This window comes from Falco peregrinus, chromosome 1 (assembly GCF_023634155.1).
Source record: "Falco peregrinus isolate bFalPer1 chromosome 1, bFalPer1.pri, whole genome shotgun sequence".
Lineage (NCBI taxonomy): Eukaryota > Metazoa > Chordata > Aves > Falconiformes > Falconidae > Falco > Falco peregrinus.
In genome coordinates, this window is record NC_073721.1 from 115,433,251 (window position 1) to 115,448,058 (window position 14,808).

General features: G+C 37.7%; 1 protein-coding gene and 1 long non-coding RNA gene across 5 annotated transcripts in view; one reads left to right on the plus strand and one right to left on the minus strand.

The window, feature by feature from the left end:
- Positions 1-9,920, plus strand: part of SLC12A1 (solute carrier family 12 member 1) — a 52,260-nt gene extending 42,340 nt beyond the window's left edge. For 2 of the 3 annotated variants that reach the window (XM_055809741.1, XM_005241454.4), the window contains 6 exons: positions 366-497; positions 744-855; positions 3,254-3,340; positions 5,559-5,694; positions 7,961-8,028; positions 9,065-9,920. In XM_055809741.1, coding sequence (XP_055665716.1) covers positions 366-497; positions 744-855; positions 3,254-3,340; positions 5,559-5,694; positions 7,961-8,028; positions 9,065-9,200 — 671 coding nt within the window. In that variant the 3' untranslated portion in view covers positions 9,201-9,920. Of the gene's footprint in view, positions 1-365; positions 498-743; positions 856-3,253; positions 3,341-5,558; positions 5,695-7,960; positions 8,029-9,064 lie in introns of those variants that run through there. The other variant, XM_027792567.2, reaches the window with a different exon arrangement.
- LOC114013294 (uncharacterized) overlaps positions 1-14,808 on the minus strand; it is a 47,354-nt gene extending 32,546 nt beyond the window's left edge. Inside the window, exons 1-2 of one of the 2 annotated variants that reach the window (XR_003556198.2) lie at positions 14,686-14,808; positions 987-1,158 (exon numbers count right to left, since the gene is read on the minus strand). This is a non-coding gene — a long non-coding RNA (uncharacterized LOC114013294). Of the gene's footprint in view, positions 1-986; positions 1,159-1,833; positions 2,294-14,685 lie in introns of those variants that run through there. The other variant, XR_008748019.1, reaches the window with a different exon arrangement.

The window sequence follows — 14,808 nt, forward strand, 5'->3', positions numbered from 1 at the left end:
CCTTGTAAGTCATGCAAAATAATGCCATTTACTTCTAAAACAAATCCGGTATTTCCCAATTGCCTTTTAAGGCTCCAGTGAATGTTAAGTTAGTTAAAGAGATCCAGAAAACAAGTAATCAGACAACCTTTTTCAAGATCTTCTCATCTAGTGACAATGTATTACACAAGCTTTGGTTTCTGTGCATGTCAGTATACTAAAAGTCCATAGCATATCTGCACTGTAAATTTTTTCCAGATTTAAAGTATAGAAATTATGTCTGAAACCATTCATTTTCCTGAAGCTTTCTCTCCACCTGGCTCCCTAAGGCTATTTGTTGCCTCACTTGTCAGAAATCCTTCCACATTTTTTCTTTCTCATTACAGAGACTACCATTAACACAATACAGTCAATGCATGTGGGTGAATTCAATCAGAAGCTGCTAGAAGCCAGCACCCAATTTAAAAAGAAGCAAGGAAAAGGTACAATTGACATTTGGTGGCTGTTCGATGATGGAGGTAAGGAATTTGAGTAAGAACCACAGGGAGAGAGATTTCTGTGTTAGCAAATATAAAAACAGACTTGGGAACTTGTACAAAACTGTTTTCTTTAAGAATTTTAAGTATTTAATAAAATAGTCAATTTTCTGTCTGTCTTAAATGCTTAAAGATTAACTTATGTCCAACACTGTCAAAGTAAAGGATGGAATTTTTACCACACAATGCACTAATTTGCTATTCCTGCAATTTTGTACGTTCTTTCAGGTCTAACAATCCTAATTCCTTACATTCTAACTATCAGGAAGAAGTGGAAGAATTGCAAATTAAGGATCTTCACTGGAGGAAAAGTCAATAGGATTGAAGAAGAAAAACTAGGGTAAATATATTTGTCTCACTGTTTAAAGAGTTCAAATTGATGCTGAATATAATACATAGCAGGAAGCTGGGGATTTCTCAGCACAACTGGCTTGTTGTACTGTAGGCAGCATGAAAAAAAATGTTACGTACTTGATAGGTGTTAAGCTTATGGCATAGCCCTCATGGCTCAGCATAAATGGTGATTACCAAAGGAAACTCGCATCCATCCACTCACATCCCAAATCAGTCTGTAATTCTGTGATCCAGCAGTTTTTCCCATTAATAGCTCATATTCCCTTCTCCAAGAAGAACAGTCTGCACTCTGTAATGAGAATATAATTAGTTTTATGGGATTTACATGAGATTGTCCAGTTAATAGTAAGTGAAATTGCGTATGAAGCTCCTCATATGCAAATACCACAGGCAGCTCACATAAATGTGATTAAGCATGGTAAAATGTAAAGAAGTTAAAGAGCAAGTTAATCAACTTTAAGACCAAGTTAATTTAACTTAGCTTTTTAAAAAGTCTAGATTTCATAATCATCATTCACCTTCAAGCAAATGAAAGGTACTAATATAAGCTTATTTCCATCATCACTGTGTATAGGACCTTTCCTTTCAAAGCATTTTACACACTAAAGGCACAGCCATTTATTTCACCACTGGATGAAGCAGATCAATTTGGGATGGAAGTCAGCAACAGCAGCACCATGTAGTGAATTAAAAACAACATATCCAACCAAAACTCCAGAGGAAAACAGGCGAGATGGATGCAAGGACAGGAGTCAGAATTTAACTAGCATCACTAGTAAACTACAACACAGTGCCTCGGAAAGAGAGCAGGGATGCTCCCTTAAGCTTTTGCTTTCACATAGAGCAAATTTTATTCCACTGTGTTTCTGTCAGTGGTAAGGATTACCCCAAAGTTAACATACTTCTGTAGAAGAGATTCACAAGTGTTTGTACAAACTATTCATATCATCGGGTAAAGCCTTACAGTTGCTCAAGGATCCACAAGCAAGTGTTCTCTGCTCCCTGTCCAGAGTCCACCCAAGCTTTGCTGTCCAGGACCGCAACTGGATCTTGGATCTAGGCACTCAAGTCACCAAATTTCATCGAGAGGAAGTAGGAGGTTTTGACATCAAACAGTATTTGTCAAAACATGGCAGATCTTCACAGAGACAATTCTGGCACCTGTATACACTGCTTGTCCTACAAAAGCCAGCGTAAACAGCATGTTCAGTACAGCAGACAAACTAGGTCATTGCCAACAAGAAAACAATACGTGTATGTATTCCTACCTAAACACTAGCTTTCCTCAATAGCACATTCTACCCACCATGCACAGAAGCCTTCAAACAGACAAATCTGGAGGCTGGATGGCTATTCTATTCCCTAGGTAGATCTGATACAACAAAATCAAAGTACAATTTTATCCATTGTATTTCCAATTCTGAAATTAAATTTATCTAGACTTTTGCTAACATGTAATTCCCCAAATATTAAAATCTTTCCACAAAAGTTGAGACTTTGCTCTCTTTGGTGTTCACAACAAGGATTGCCCTAAAGGACATGAAGACTTATATAAGCAGTATGTTGTTCTTATATAAAAAAGAATAAGTAAATTCTCAGGTTATAAGCAAATATGTATTTCTATCATGGTTTGCTCCTAGGAACTTTCTGACCTTTTCAAATTCCAAAGCTTACATGAAAAAAAAAAAGGGGGTAGGGGTAGAATTTCCCTACCATGCTTCAGCCAAAGGCAAAACTGACATAACTGAACTTCTCTAACCTCAGCACACACACACACACACAAAGCTATAAACCATTCATCCTGCCAACTGGGGCAGAAAAGCAATGTATTTTCTTTTATTAAAACACATAAAGACAACATGTGAGTAGATCAATATAAATTCAGAAGCAAGAAAGATTCTTTAAGTATTGCACAACAACCTTCCAGACCAAATTTTCACCAACACATACACTACCAGTGTTGTATATACTACATGCATAGAATTCTGATAATAGTAGAAGCCTTCCCTAAATACTGGATAATTCTGTCCTACTGTATTTTGAATAGTTATATTTATAACTGTTATTATATTTATAATTCAAGCCTTTGCAAATACTTAAAGTACCGTTTTTTCACCAAAATGTACATACCCTTCCTTCTCTCTGCTATCCATTTCCATTTTTTGTGATTTTCATTGATCATCAGTTAAATGAATTATACTACAGCAACCACATCAATCCAGTTCTGTAATTGGAAACTGAAACACTAAAGCATTTAAAGTAATTTGTCATATAGTTAAAGATAATGAGACAACTGCATTTGATATCTTAACTCATTTATGAGTGTTCTTTGATACAAGGCACTCGGAAATACAGTGATAAAATGTTCTTTCTTTTGTTTTCAGGATGGCTTCACTTCTAAGCAAATTCAGAATAAAATTCGCTGATATTAATATAATTTGTGATATCAATATAAAGCCCAGCAAAGAAAGGTAAGAAACATCACCAAAATCCATTATTTAGCAGCCAGCCTTTATCAGGAGCTTGTTTCTTTTATATTGAGCATTAAAAAAACAAAACACAAAGAATAGTACTGTCACTTTATTACAATCATTTTCTAAGTATCTAGAGCTAGAAAAAGAAAATAATTTTTTAACAATCACAACTCGAAGGGTCAAAAATATAGGCAGCCTTTTTCTTTATGTTGTAATGATAAGACTTAATTTTAGTAAAGACTAATTAGACACCATACTTATGAGCCGCTAAATTTAACAGGCATTTTATGATGGCTTTTCATATCTAGTTATGTTGCAATAGACTTCCCTTCATCATATCATTCAGCGAGTCACATTTCTTTTGTAAACTCACCACCTCTGCCAACTCAGCCTTCTGGGTTTTACCATGAATTCACAAACTTAACATTTTTCTGGCCAAATATAAGCACACTTTTCCTTTCCCACAAGGACAATATTATAACACTCCCCTATCACTCAAATATCATGAAGCTTCGATGCTTTTAAAAACTAACTTATCTACAGAATTAATGCTCTTAGGCAGAAGCTAGGAAGCTGGTGCTCAGGAAGTTCCATCTCCCAATGTATTATCTAAAAAAAAAATATAAAATCTTCAAGTTCTTGCTTTCTAAAACATATCTCTATAGGAATCACTTTTGTTTTCTGCTTTACGTAGACAAAAGTATATAGCAGGTTTCTCAGGGAATAACGGAATCCTAACCCAATTCACCATATTGCTCTTGGTCTTAAAGATCCTCTGAAAATGTTCTCACTTTGCTATGCTCTTTTCCATTCCATCCCTTAATACCCTCTTGAGAGGTCCATAGCTACTTCATAGTCAAAGGGCTCCTCCTCTCCACCCAAAGCCTTTCCCCTGAGTTCAAATGCAATCTCAGGTTAGTCTATTAATCCTTCTGAGTCCTGTTTCTACACACACACACCCCTTTGCAAAAACAATATCAGATTCACTAGTTTTTCTACAGTGTACTGGAGATTTTGAGTTAGGAAATCCAATTAAAGAATATAAAGATTTTTTTACTTGATACCTAAAGTCACTTATTAGTGCCCTCTTGATCTCTCAGTTAATATTTTTTAATTATATGAAGAACCATTCAGAATAATTCTCTTTTTTCCAGCACTATTCAGTGATTCACAGAGAATTCATGTCTGACGTTAACATAAAACCCAAACACATTTGCTGCATCAGCACTGTCTGAACAGACAAGTGAATATTACACCAGACACTTGCTAGACCACTGTATCTCTCTCCCAGCTGGCATTCCATTTATTCCACTAATAATAAGAGGATTATCACTATTTTACATACTGAAACAGACACTAAGGATGTTGACAAACTCTAGCAACTTAGCAACAGCAGCATTAGATGCTGTACATCACAGCTTTTAACCCATCTCTGAATTCCTTGCCATACAGCAAAGTCCTGTTTCACATTAGTGATACCTGCCAGCACAAAATGCTCATAGAAATACACTTACATTCATATAAAAAAAATCCCTGAGGTCTCTGTCAGATGATTGAAACTTTGAACAAGGGGGCAAGCAGGAAAGTACAAAGGGATAATAATCTTCTCTAGATGATGACAGTCAAAAGCTTCAAGAAACAAACAAGTTTAAAGAGAAAAATCTGTGGAAACGTTGGGAAATATACACAAAGCTGAGCCCCCATATAGCAAAACACCTACAGCACTTCCTTCAGCCCCTTGCCACAGGATATTTAGATCATCTGTTTCTCCATTTCATTAAAATTGTAACAATAAAACTGTATCAGTCAAGTGATTGCTCCAACTAATGCTAAAACAATAATAAAAGCTCAGTATTTACAAGGAGACCCATATGCATTGTTAACATTAATAACCAATATACCAGTCTAGAGTTGCTCCAGAACTCGTTCCAGTACTTTTACTAGAACTAGGAAAATGCAGAAAATTCTCTGCAACTCTAATAGGCCAAATGCAGTGTTTAATTATCCTCAAACAACCTTTTAATTATCCTCAAATAACCCCAACATATTGAAGTGGCACAGCTATAACTTGGGGCACAATGTAGCAAAAAACAGTTAAAAGATTTTGCATGTTTTTCAGCTACAATTAGTGAGGCCTGCCATACAACAGTGTCTGTGAAATAAATTAGTGAGTTCAGACCCCCCAGCAAGGCCTCCTTTGTAATTCCTGTTTCAGCTGGAAATTCTTTGAAGAGATGATTGAACCATACCGCCTCCATGAAAGCTGCAAAGATATAACAACTGCTGAGAAATTAAAACGAGAGACTCCATGGAAAATTACAGATGCAGAGCTGGAAGCGTACAAGGAGAAGGTAAAGGCTTGCCTACCTTTTTACACCTTTTTTCTTATACTCCAGATGTTTGAAGCAATTAGTAAGAAAATGTGAAATACCAGATACAGAATTAGAAACATGACATGTACAAACCTGTATTTTATATTTACAAATTGGATTTATATTGTAAACAACTGCAGAGGTGTGTTATGATTGCATTATTCAGCACCCTGTAAAACCTTGGCATGTTTACACAGGATTTTCCAGGCTGATGAGCTCTGCCCACACCGGAGCCAGCCAAATGCAAACCACCTCTGAACCCGAAGCCGCACAGTACCGCACTGAGCCTGAGCGATTAAGATCTGCTGAGAGGGTTATTAAACAGATCCGCTGTTTTAGAGCTTGAACCTCTTAAAGAGTGCAGATCCAAAAATTCACCACTTTGGGAAATTCAGAACTAAATCCAGACCCTGTAACTGGCTCCGGGAATTTTTGCAAAGGCAAGATTTAACACAGATTCTTACCTCAATAGCAGAGTGAAGACTAAACCTGCCTACAACACAGGAGCTCTCCTGCAGTTCAAACACACCCTAAGGCTGATGTTGGTTGATCCACTCTGTGAATTAGAGCCTGGGCTGCTTTTTAATTTTGTTGGAACATACCTTTTCAACAGTGAACTACCAGGCTTCATCAAGCCAGTGCTGAAAGGATATTGCAAACTCTTCCACTCTTAAGACACAAGTTCTCCTGTAACTCACAGAGAATTAATCTAGCAATTTTATTTATTGTTCCTGTCGGACTAACCTGAGTGCACTGAGAGTTTAGTTATCTCCACTTTATGGTGCTAGTAACTTCCTCAGCGGAACAAGGATTGTGCGTCTGAGCTCAGAGCCACTACAGGTCACAGCCTGACATATTAACATAAGCTGAAATCAATGGTGATTTAAGATAACACACTACACTGCCAACTGCAGGAGATGGGAAGCGGACTGACTGCTCACTGCATTACCCTTTTCATGGATTTGATAACCAGCATAAAGTTATAGTAGTCAGCTGTGGGCAGAAAACTTTTGAAGTACTCTCAGCATAAATCATCAAAACCTGGGAGTCAGAGCCCTTAGAATATCTCAGTATAAAAGACAACAGGAATATGATCCCAGATATTCACAGTGCGTACAGAACCAGTGAGGATACAACAGGAAAAAAAAAATATAATATCATTAGCTTGGTCTTAACTAGGTCACTAGCTACAGAACCAGGAAAAAAACCCTATAGCAGTCAGCAATACAAGAATGCCAAATCTCTCTATAAAATAAGAACAGCAACAAAGTTTAGTTTATGCACCTGGAAAGACATGCCCCTTATCTTCAGAAATAAGGCAGTTCTGGGAATTTTACTGAGGACATTAGAACACGTTTAAAATTCAAGAGAGAAAAATCTGGCAGCACAGATAAAGTGTGATGTTATAGGATGACTCTCATGAGATAACAACTAGCTAAATTATGAGGATTCTTACCTATATAACATGTGTAAAAGAAGGAAAATTTAAGGTCTGAGTGGAGAAAAAACAGCTTTTTACTTTCTCCAGGGAAAGAGAGAATAATTTATAAGACCAGTTAAGATACATCTGTCTCTCATGCTGCAATCTCCCTGTACACAAACCTGCCCTGGTCTCTTGTTCCATGTGACTTGTGTTAAGTTATAAAAACTTTGAGTGCCTGAGCCTGACCATAAAGTAATCTTGGCTGAATCTCAAAGTAACAGGCATTTATGCAATTTGTAAAAGTCTGTACAAATACACAACACATAAAGCAGCTAAACTCCAAACTTGTGGTATTTTCAGAGGTGAATTTCTGGCAAGGTGCTCATTTACACACTAACATTCAGCTGGCACGGCAGCTGGACACTGACAAAATAGATTAATTAATGTATTAACTGCCATCAAACTATAGCACAGAAGAGTCTCTGCACAGTTCCTATACTTCATAGCCAAAGAAATACTTAAAAACTATGAGCCAGCTCTGATACCGTGTCAGTACAAAAATAATCCCCATCCCCAGGAAATTTTACATGGTGGTGAACAACTCTGGCCCCCACTGATCTGTACTAATCAAGAAGCATGGCTTAGTTTCATATTTTGCCATCTCTACCACTCTGGACCACAAAGCAGCCCTGGCTTTCAATGCTGCCAAAGCAGCAGCAGAAAACATTGGCAGGGAATGGGAAGTGAAGTCCATAAGGAACCAGAACTGAGGATCACTGACTTAACTGATTTTTTTTCTTTTCCCCATTTTGTTTTGATCAGAGCTACCGCCAAGTCCGTCTGAATGAACTCTTACAAGAGCATTCAAGGGCAGCTAACCTCATTGTCCTGTGAGTTGCAAGATTTTGGTTATAACTTAGAGAATAATTAGATGTGTAAAGGGATTCTGGACTACAGCAACAGAAACACTTGTGTTAATTCATTGAGGGCAAAAATAATCCTTTAAGTACCTTTTGAAGGACTTGCATCTGGACTGATAGTTCTCTGGGAGTACACTGAATACAAATATTTCCTAGTAGTTCTCCAGTTTAAAACAAAGCTCGAATCATGAAAATGTGTCAAAAAGATAACCTTCATATCTGAACCTACGTGTTGGGTGTTACACCTGACAAAACCAGGTATTTTCTTTTCCTTTCTGCCCAACGCCCAACTACTAACAGTTCAAAGTTAGAAAAAGGATTCTTTTGGTTTGCACATAATAAATGGAGTTGTTAGCCAACATATACTTGGAACCATGTAAAACTGAATAAGGATGATGCAATTGCATAAAGAAAAAGAGGCACCAATAAAATTACAAACAAAAGAAGCAATTTTCAGAATCAAATTTTAGTTAGAGCCTTTTTTTTTTTTACACAGCTTCAACCAATTAGTTAGTATTTGTGATGCACAGATAAAGTTCTTTAGCTCTACTAATTCAGTCTCCAAACCCAAAGGTGGTCAGGTAACGTTTACCATAAGATGACCCATACTTTAAAATTCCCATCTCATGGTAATTACAGATCAGAAAATAAGCTGATGAACTGCAAAACTGTCCGTGCACTATATTTTCATCCTTTTTAAAAATCCTATTATGTGTGGGTTTTATGACCCAAAAAATGCTTCTTTACCAGTTTAGGGTTACAGTGACAAGCAGTCCATGTCTAGTACAACTAGCTATGTTAATGGCACTCACCAGGTGAGCAAGAGTTTGCAAGATTGCCTAATGGCAGCTTTGTGCTTTATAACATTACATCAGGTAGTCTAATTATGAACATACAAAATTGTATATGAACAGCTGATGCTTTCTACTTAATATTTAGTAAGACACACGTTATCAGGGCTACTCCTGTGTTCATAATGTTAATTTTATTTTCTCTCTCTAAACAGGAGCCTCCCAGTGGCAAGAAAAGGAGTAGTATCTGATTACCTGTATATGGCTTGGCTAGAAATTCTCTCCAAGAATCTTCCTCCAATCTTAATGGTCAGGGGCAACCACAAAAACGTACTGACTTTCTATTCTTAGAAAAACATCAGTGCCTAGAATATCTCTTCCTCTATTTAAACACCTACATTTTTAATGGCAGTGATTGCTTAAAGACACATTATCTAATACAGATCTAAAAGTTAACTAACTGACGGAAAATTTTTCAAAAATCCAAAGCAATACAGTGAAGAATTAGACAAACAAATGTAAATGGTGCCTGCTCGTGTCAGATTCCAGTACAGGCAAAAGAAGGAAAATCTACCTATCATATGAGACAACAAATATTTTTTGTTGTATTTTTTCAAAATATTTTGAACATACAAAAAAGAAGTTCCACTGATTTTATAAGGTATTGAAAATGCTTTTGATACTTATCATAGAAAGCCCAATTAACTGCTACAATGCAAAAAGCATTAAATCGATAAATAAATACTTCTTTCAAATTGCACTGCTGTAGTTGCTAATAGACACATAGGAGGATTACAATGAAATGCACCAACTTGGGAGAGAGAAAAAACCTGTATGGTATACATCAGGTCAAAGTCAAATGGATATAACGCAAGTAGAATACCTGTGGTGCTTCTCAATTATAATATTGCCAAATTAAGACCTATGCCTACAGCAGAGGCTTTTACCTAAATTAATCTGTTGATCTATACTAATTCAAATGTTTCTAATTAACTGACAAACAAAAAAGTTACATATATATATATAAGGACTGTATATGACAAGACTTGATAATCAATTTTCAAGCTCTGACATGGAATGGAATGTATAATTTCAATAATTAAATGTGGTAAGTAAATTGCACAAAGAAATGAGTGAAATACTAAATATTCTGACAATATTTGCTATTAGGATTAACACAATCTGACATACTTTGGGATAGTATGTACAATGATTTATGTGATTTGAAAACAACAAAAACTCCATTACCTGAGTTGAATGCCTTTTGATTTATATAAATATTTCTCTTATTTTTTAGACTTTCTAAATAATAGTCATTATACACTAACTTAAAATAAAGGAAATCCATTAAGTCATGTAATTTTTCTATTTTCTATTCTGCAACACTGTAGTACTTTATAATTTCAGCTGTCAGTAAAAGCAGCTTCTCTTTTTGATGGGGAAAGCTATACCCTATGTGTAAGCATTGTTTAAATTAAAGATCATTAAGGGACACAGCTAATACAATTACTGTAGTCTGCAACTCCTTTGCAGAGATCAACTGAATGTTAAGACCCAGGAAAGCCAGGGGACCCTGAATTTCACTGAATGTTTATTTTAAAGCTGGCCTCAGCTTCCACCTTTGCTTGAATTACTAGATTTTAACTTGCAGAGGAACTCCATCTCCAAAAATGACAAATATTTGATAATCATATTTTTCCAAATTCAACAGCTGCAATTCAGAAGAACACAGTAATGTGGCCCAATAATCCATGTTCTATTTTCTCCATCTATTAAAGGCAGGATATGAGACACTGGTATTTTCTCATAATGTTCTTCCTTCGCTCCTTCTTACACATTTACAACCAGGTTGAAGGATCATTTTTGCAGTTTAACAGCATATCACAGACGTACAAATTTCCTAGATATACTAGGCTTCCTGCACAGCTCTGAGCAAACCAAGACTCACATTGTGCACCTGAAGAACAGGGATACTGTTCTCATCTTTTGCAGTGATGTTAGCAATGATACAGAAGCTCACTACATGCTGTCAGGCCCCTACCCCTTTGTAGGGTTGCAATGGCCACCATCCTTTCCACCTCACTTCAAACACCAAACAGGTATAATCTACATGTGGTACGCAGACAGTCAATGCAAAGAAAAAGAGCTTTTAGGAGGACTCCACCTAGGCTTTCTGCAAGTGTGCTTCTTCCCACAATCTGTGGAAGGACCTGGGATAATTACACACCTGCATTAAGCCCTTCTATTACGTACATGAGTGGGGATTGTTTCCCAAATATTCCAAAGTACTGTAATTCTCAATCTACAGGGAACATTCATCCAAACCGATCTGAGGACTATGCAGATCCAAAAAGAGAAGGAGCACAACATGAACAAGAACATGAGCACGAACATGAACAATGAAAGAACAATGGCACTTTCAATACTATTTGCACTTCCCTCTCACAAACACGTCACTGTGGGCATTGCAACAATAAAACCCAAGAGGTACATTTCTAAATGAACAGGCATCAAAAACTAATGTGCACACATATCTGTAAAACTCCTTGCTCAGACTACAGTAATTAGAAGATGTATCAAACAACAATGTTATGGGATTCATAACGAGCAGCACAAACTCAAGATGCAACAATACTTAACTACCTGAAAGTGGTATTTCCACAAATTCACAAGTAATTTCAACAAAGCAGTTTCCTAGCAGCTTCTATTTCTTGCTCTTCATCATAATTTCTCAAGTGTATGCACAACCAATTTGGAGAGCATGCTAATTATCAACTATCTTAAACTGCAACTTTGATTGCAAAATTTTGTGAGTCCAGCTCCCTCCCTCCCCACTCTAAGATGCTTCCTTTTAATATAAATTATGCATAAAACTGCTGAATTTTAATCACTGTGTTAGTAACTGAATTCTAATTACAATTTTGACATCTCTAGAAAAAAATATGGCTCTAAAGCTGTCTAGCACATTTTGAGCTTATATCACACTACCAGCTCTGCAGGTTTATATAATCTGGGGTTGATTTGATCAGCCACAACAAAAGCAAGCATTGACAAGGTGACCAGGGACATTAAAGTGTGAAAATACCATTGCTATGAAGCAAGAACAAAGAATATAGAGTCTTCTTCAGAAGTCTAAGCATCCTGCACAGCTAAGCTTGTGCCTAAGGGCCTGTTAAAATGATCCACTACTGCTCCTCTCATCAGTGACTCTTACCTTTCCCTCCTAACGCTAGTGGAGCTCCAACAGGTATCACAGAAGGCATTTCATCATAGTTCAGAGAATACATTTTCCTCAAATCTTTTTTACAACTACTGGCAAGTTGCCCAGCTTGATCACGTACCCCTAGGCATGTTTAGGACTGGTGGTAGGTATCCCCACCTAGGGCTCCAAAGCAGTACTCTTCCAAAGTGCCTTTCGCTAGATTTTCAGTCCCCAACAGATTAGTTTGGGGGGTGGGGGGTGGGGGTGTGTGTGTGTATTTGTTAATTTTATTGTTAAATCAGCAAGCCAATAGTGCAAGTAGAAAAGCTACCTAACCAAAAAAGGTATCACTTTCTTCAGATAAACAGCTGCAACTGCTCTTTGCACCACGTGGCTTGAGCCTGCCACCACCATACTTCACACCCCAAAGGAGTTCTCCACTTAATCATCATAACCAAAGCACAAAGCTCCAGCCATGTGCATAGTAAATTTCCATAGACTTAAACCTCTGCAATTTTCATTACAACTTTGAAAAGTCCTTTCAAAAGCCTTGCTGGCTAGGCAAAATATGACTGGCTGCCCTTCATTCTCAGAAAGTCTGGACATTCCTCGTATTTTCCCTCTTTTTGTACAATTCTATATGGTATTTAAAGATATTCTTTAAAGCAAAAGAAGTTGCAGCAACTGACAAGTAGTTTATAAGTAACAGACATGGCAACAGGTAACATGAATTTGCACTGAAGTTGTAGATACGGGGCAAACAGCTACAGAGTTTTAGCTATTACTGCCTCATTTAACTCCCGTAGCTGTTTGTCACCTCCCCTCTGGCAGAGGCCCTTCGCTTACCAGCAAAGCTGGGAGAACAGAATTTGAGAATCTGAGTAACCCTCAAGACTCTTCAGGCTGCTGTTCAGTGGCCCCCCTCAAGATGCTGCCTCAGGTGCTTTGACTGTCACCTGACTTCAATGAAAGGACTGAAGATGACTCCAAGATCCTGCTTTCTCTCCTCTGCCACCTAATTGTAACTTCTGTCAGAAGGGCAATGAACCCATAAAGCACTGCAGCTGTTTTACCAAATGACTCAGTCCTCATATTACAGGTGGGGAAAATCAAGGGTTTGTAACAGTGCAGTTCAGCATACATCAGACCGCTATTTAAACATCTATTCATTCTGGTACCTGGTTGGTATGGCCCCTTGGCAGCTATGTAGCCTATCAAGACTGTGGCCAGTGCTGCTGAGGGAACATCTTGCACTGGCCTTGACTCTGCTAGGAAAAATGGAAAATGTAGCTGTGCCAGTGCAACAACCAACAAATACCAAAAGTTTTAGCTCACGTTCTCCACAAATAGCCAAAGCAATAGCCTACAGTCATGCCATTGCTGGAATTTCATTAGAAGAAATTCAGTTTCAAACAAAATAAAGCACTAAGGTTGTGCTGGAGTAGCGCAAAAAGCAATAGCAAAATTCCACAGCCCCCATACCATACAGCAAAACACACAATCAAAAAATAGACCTGCAAACACCCTCACAGCTGCCTTTTAAATTACAAACCTTAACCACTGTGAGAGAGACAGCTGTTCTAAGCAAAACTGGGGTGGGGAATTTCTCTTTAAAAGCCACAGTTTTCCTCTAACTAGAATGCTCATTACAACACCAAAGCTTCAGTGGGGAGAACTGTATGGCTTAGTATGCCTGAAAGAAGCTCTGTTTCTTTCTGTGTACAACAAAGCAGCCTTCGCTCCTGATCTCAATCTAGGTAAAAGGCACATAATTTCAAGTTTATCTCGCTATTGTTTTTCAAAGTCAGGAGGAAATGCCCAGTGGAAAGCAGCACTAATCAGCAATGAAGAATGCAGGAATGTTGACCATCTACAGAGCTAACAGCACATTCCCAGGACCAAGGCAAACTTGCGCAGACTTCAAGCATAGTTTGTTTGGTTTGGTTTGTTTCCTTGTAAAGATGGGGGAGGGGAAGATGTGTCACTTGGCAGAGACCTTTCTACTTGATAATGTTTTGGATGAGTCCTCCGATCCATTACATGAACTTTCAAGCTACCTTAGCTTAGAATCCAGCCTGCCTCACTGAGCCCAGCCATTCATAAAATTAGTCCTTTATTCTACACTATAATGCAACCTCTATAAAGTTCTGATTGTATAAATAAACATTTATAAAGAGATACTTATTTGATACAACTTCAATTCTTACAAATTTCAATTTGTGGATGGCTTACATCAGAAGTCATAAAATATTCGATGTAGTTTTTAGCATAGATTTATGATGCATGCACATTCTCATTCAAACAGTGCATGCTACCAAGATGGTAAAGTGCTGAACAGCAATAAAGAACCCCCAAACTAGGGCATTCTGCAAAATACTTTTCACATTCAATGTGTAGCAATGGCTTTACTGCCATCTGGCTGCATTTGAAATATGTAGCATAGGAAGGAGACAATCACATATGCTTTGATCTTTAAAAGAAAAAAAGGGACAAAGAACTGCTATTTGACAAAATTTAGGTGAGCAGACAGAACACAAACAGTCCGTAGCTCATCTGCACAAGAGAAAAATCCATCCATCCATCCAAGTGGTCAAGGTCTGGTTTTGCAACCGTGAATCCCGTGGGTACTCTTACCAGCCCACGGCAGAGAACTACGGGGGAACCCCTGGAAGTCTGTCACTGATGGGATGCCAAAAGAGGCTACAGCCAGTATCGAAGATGGTGACATCACGACCGTACTGTGCTCCCAGGCAGAAC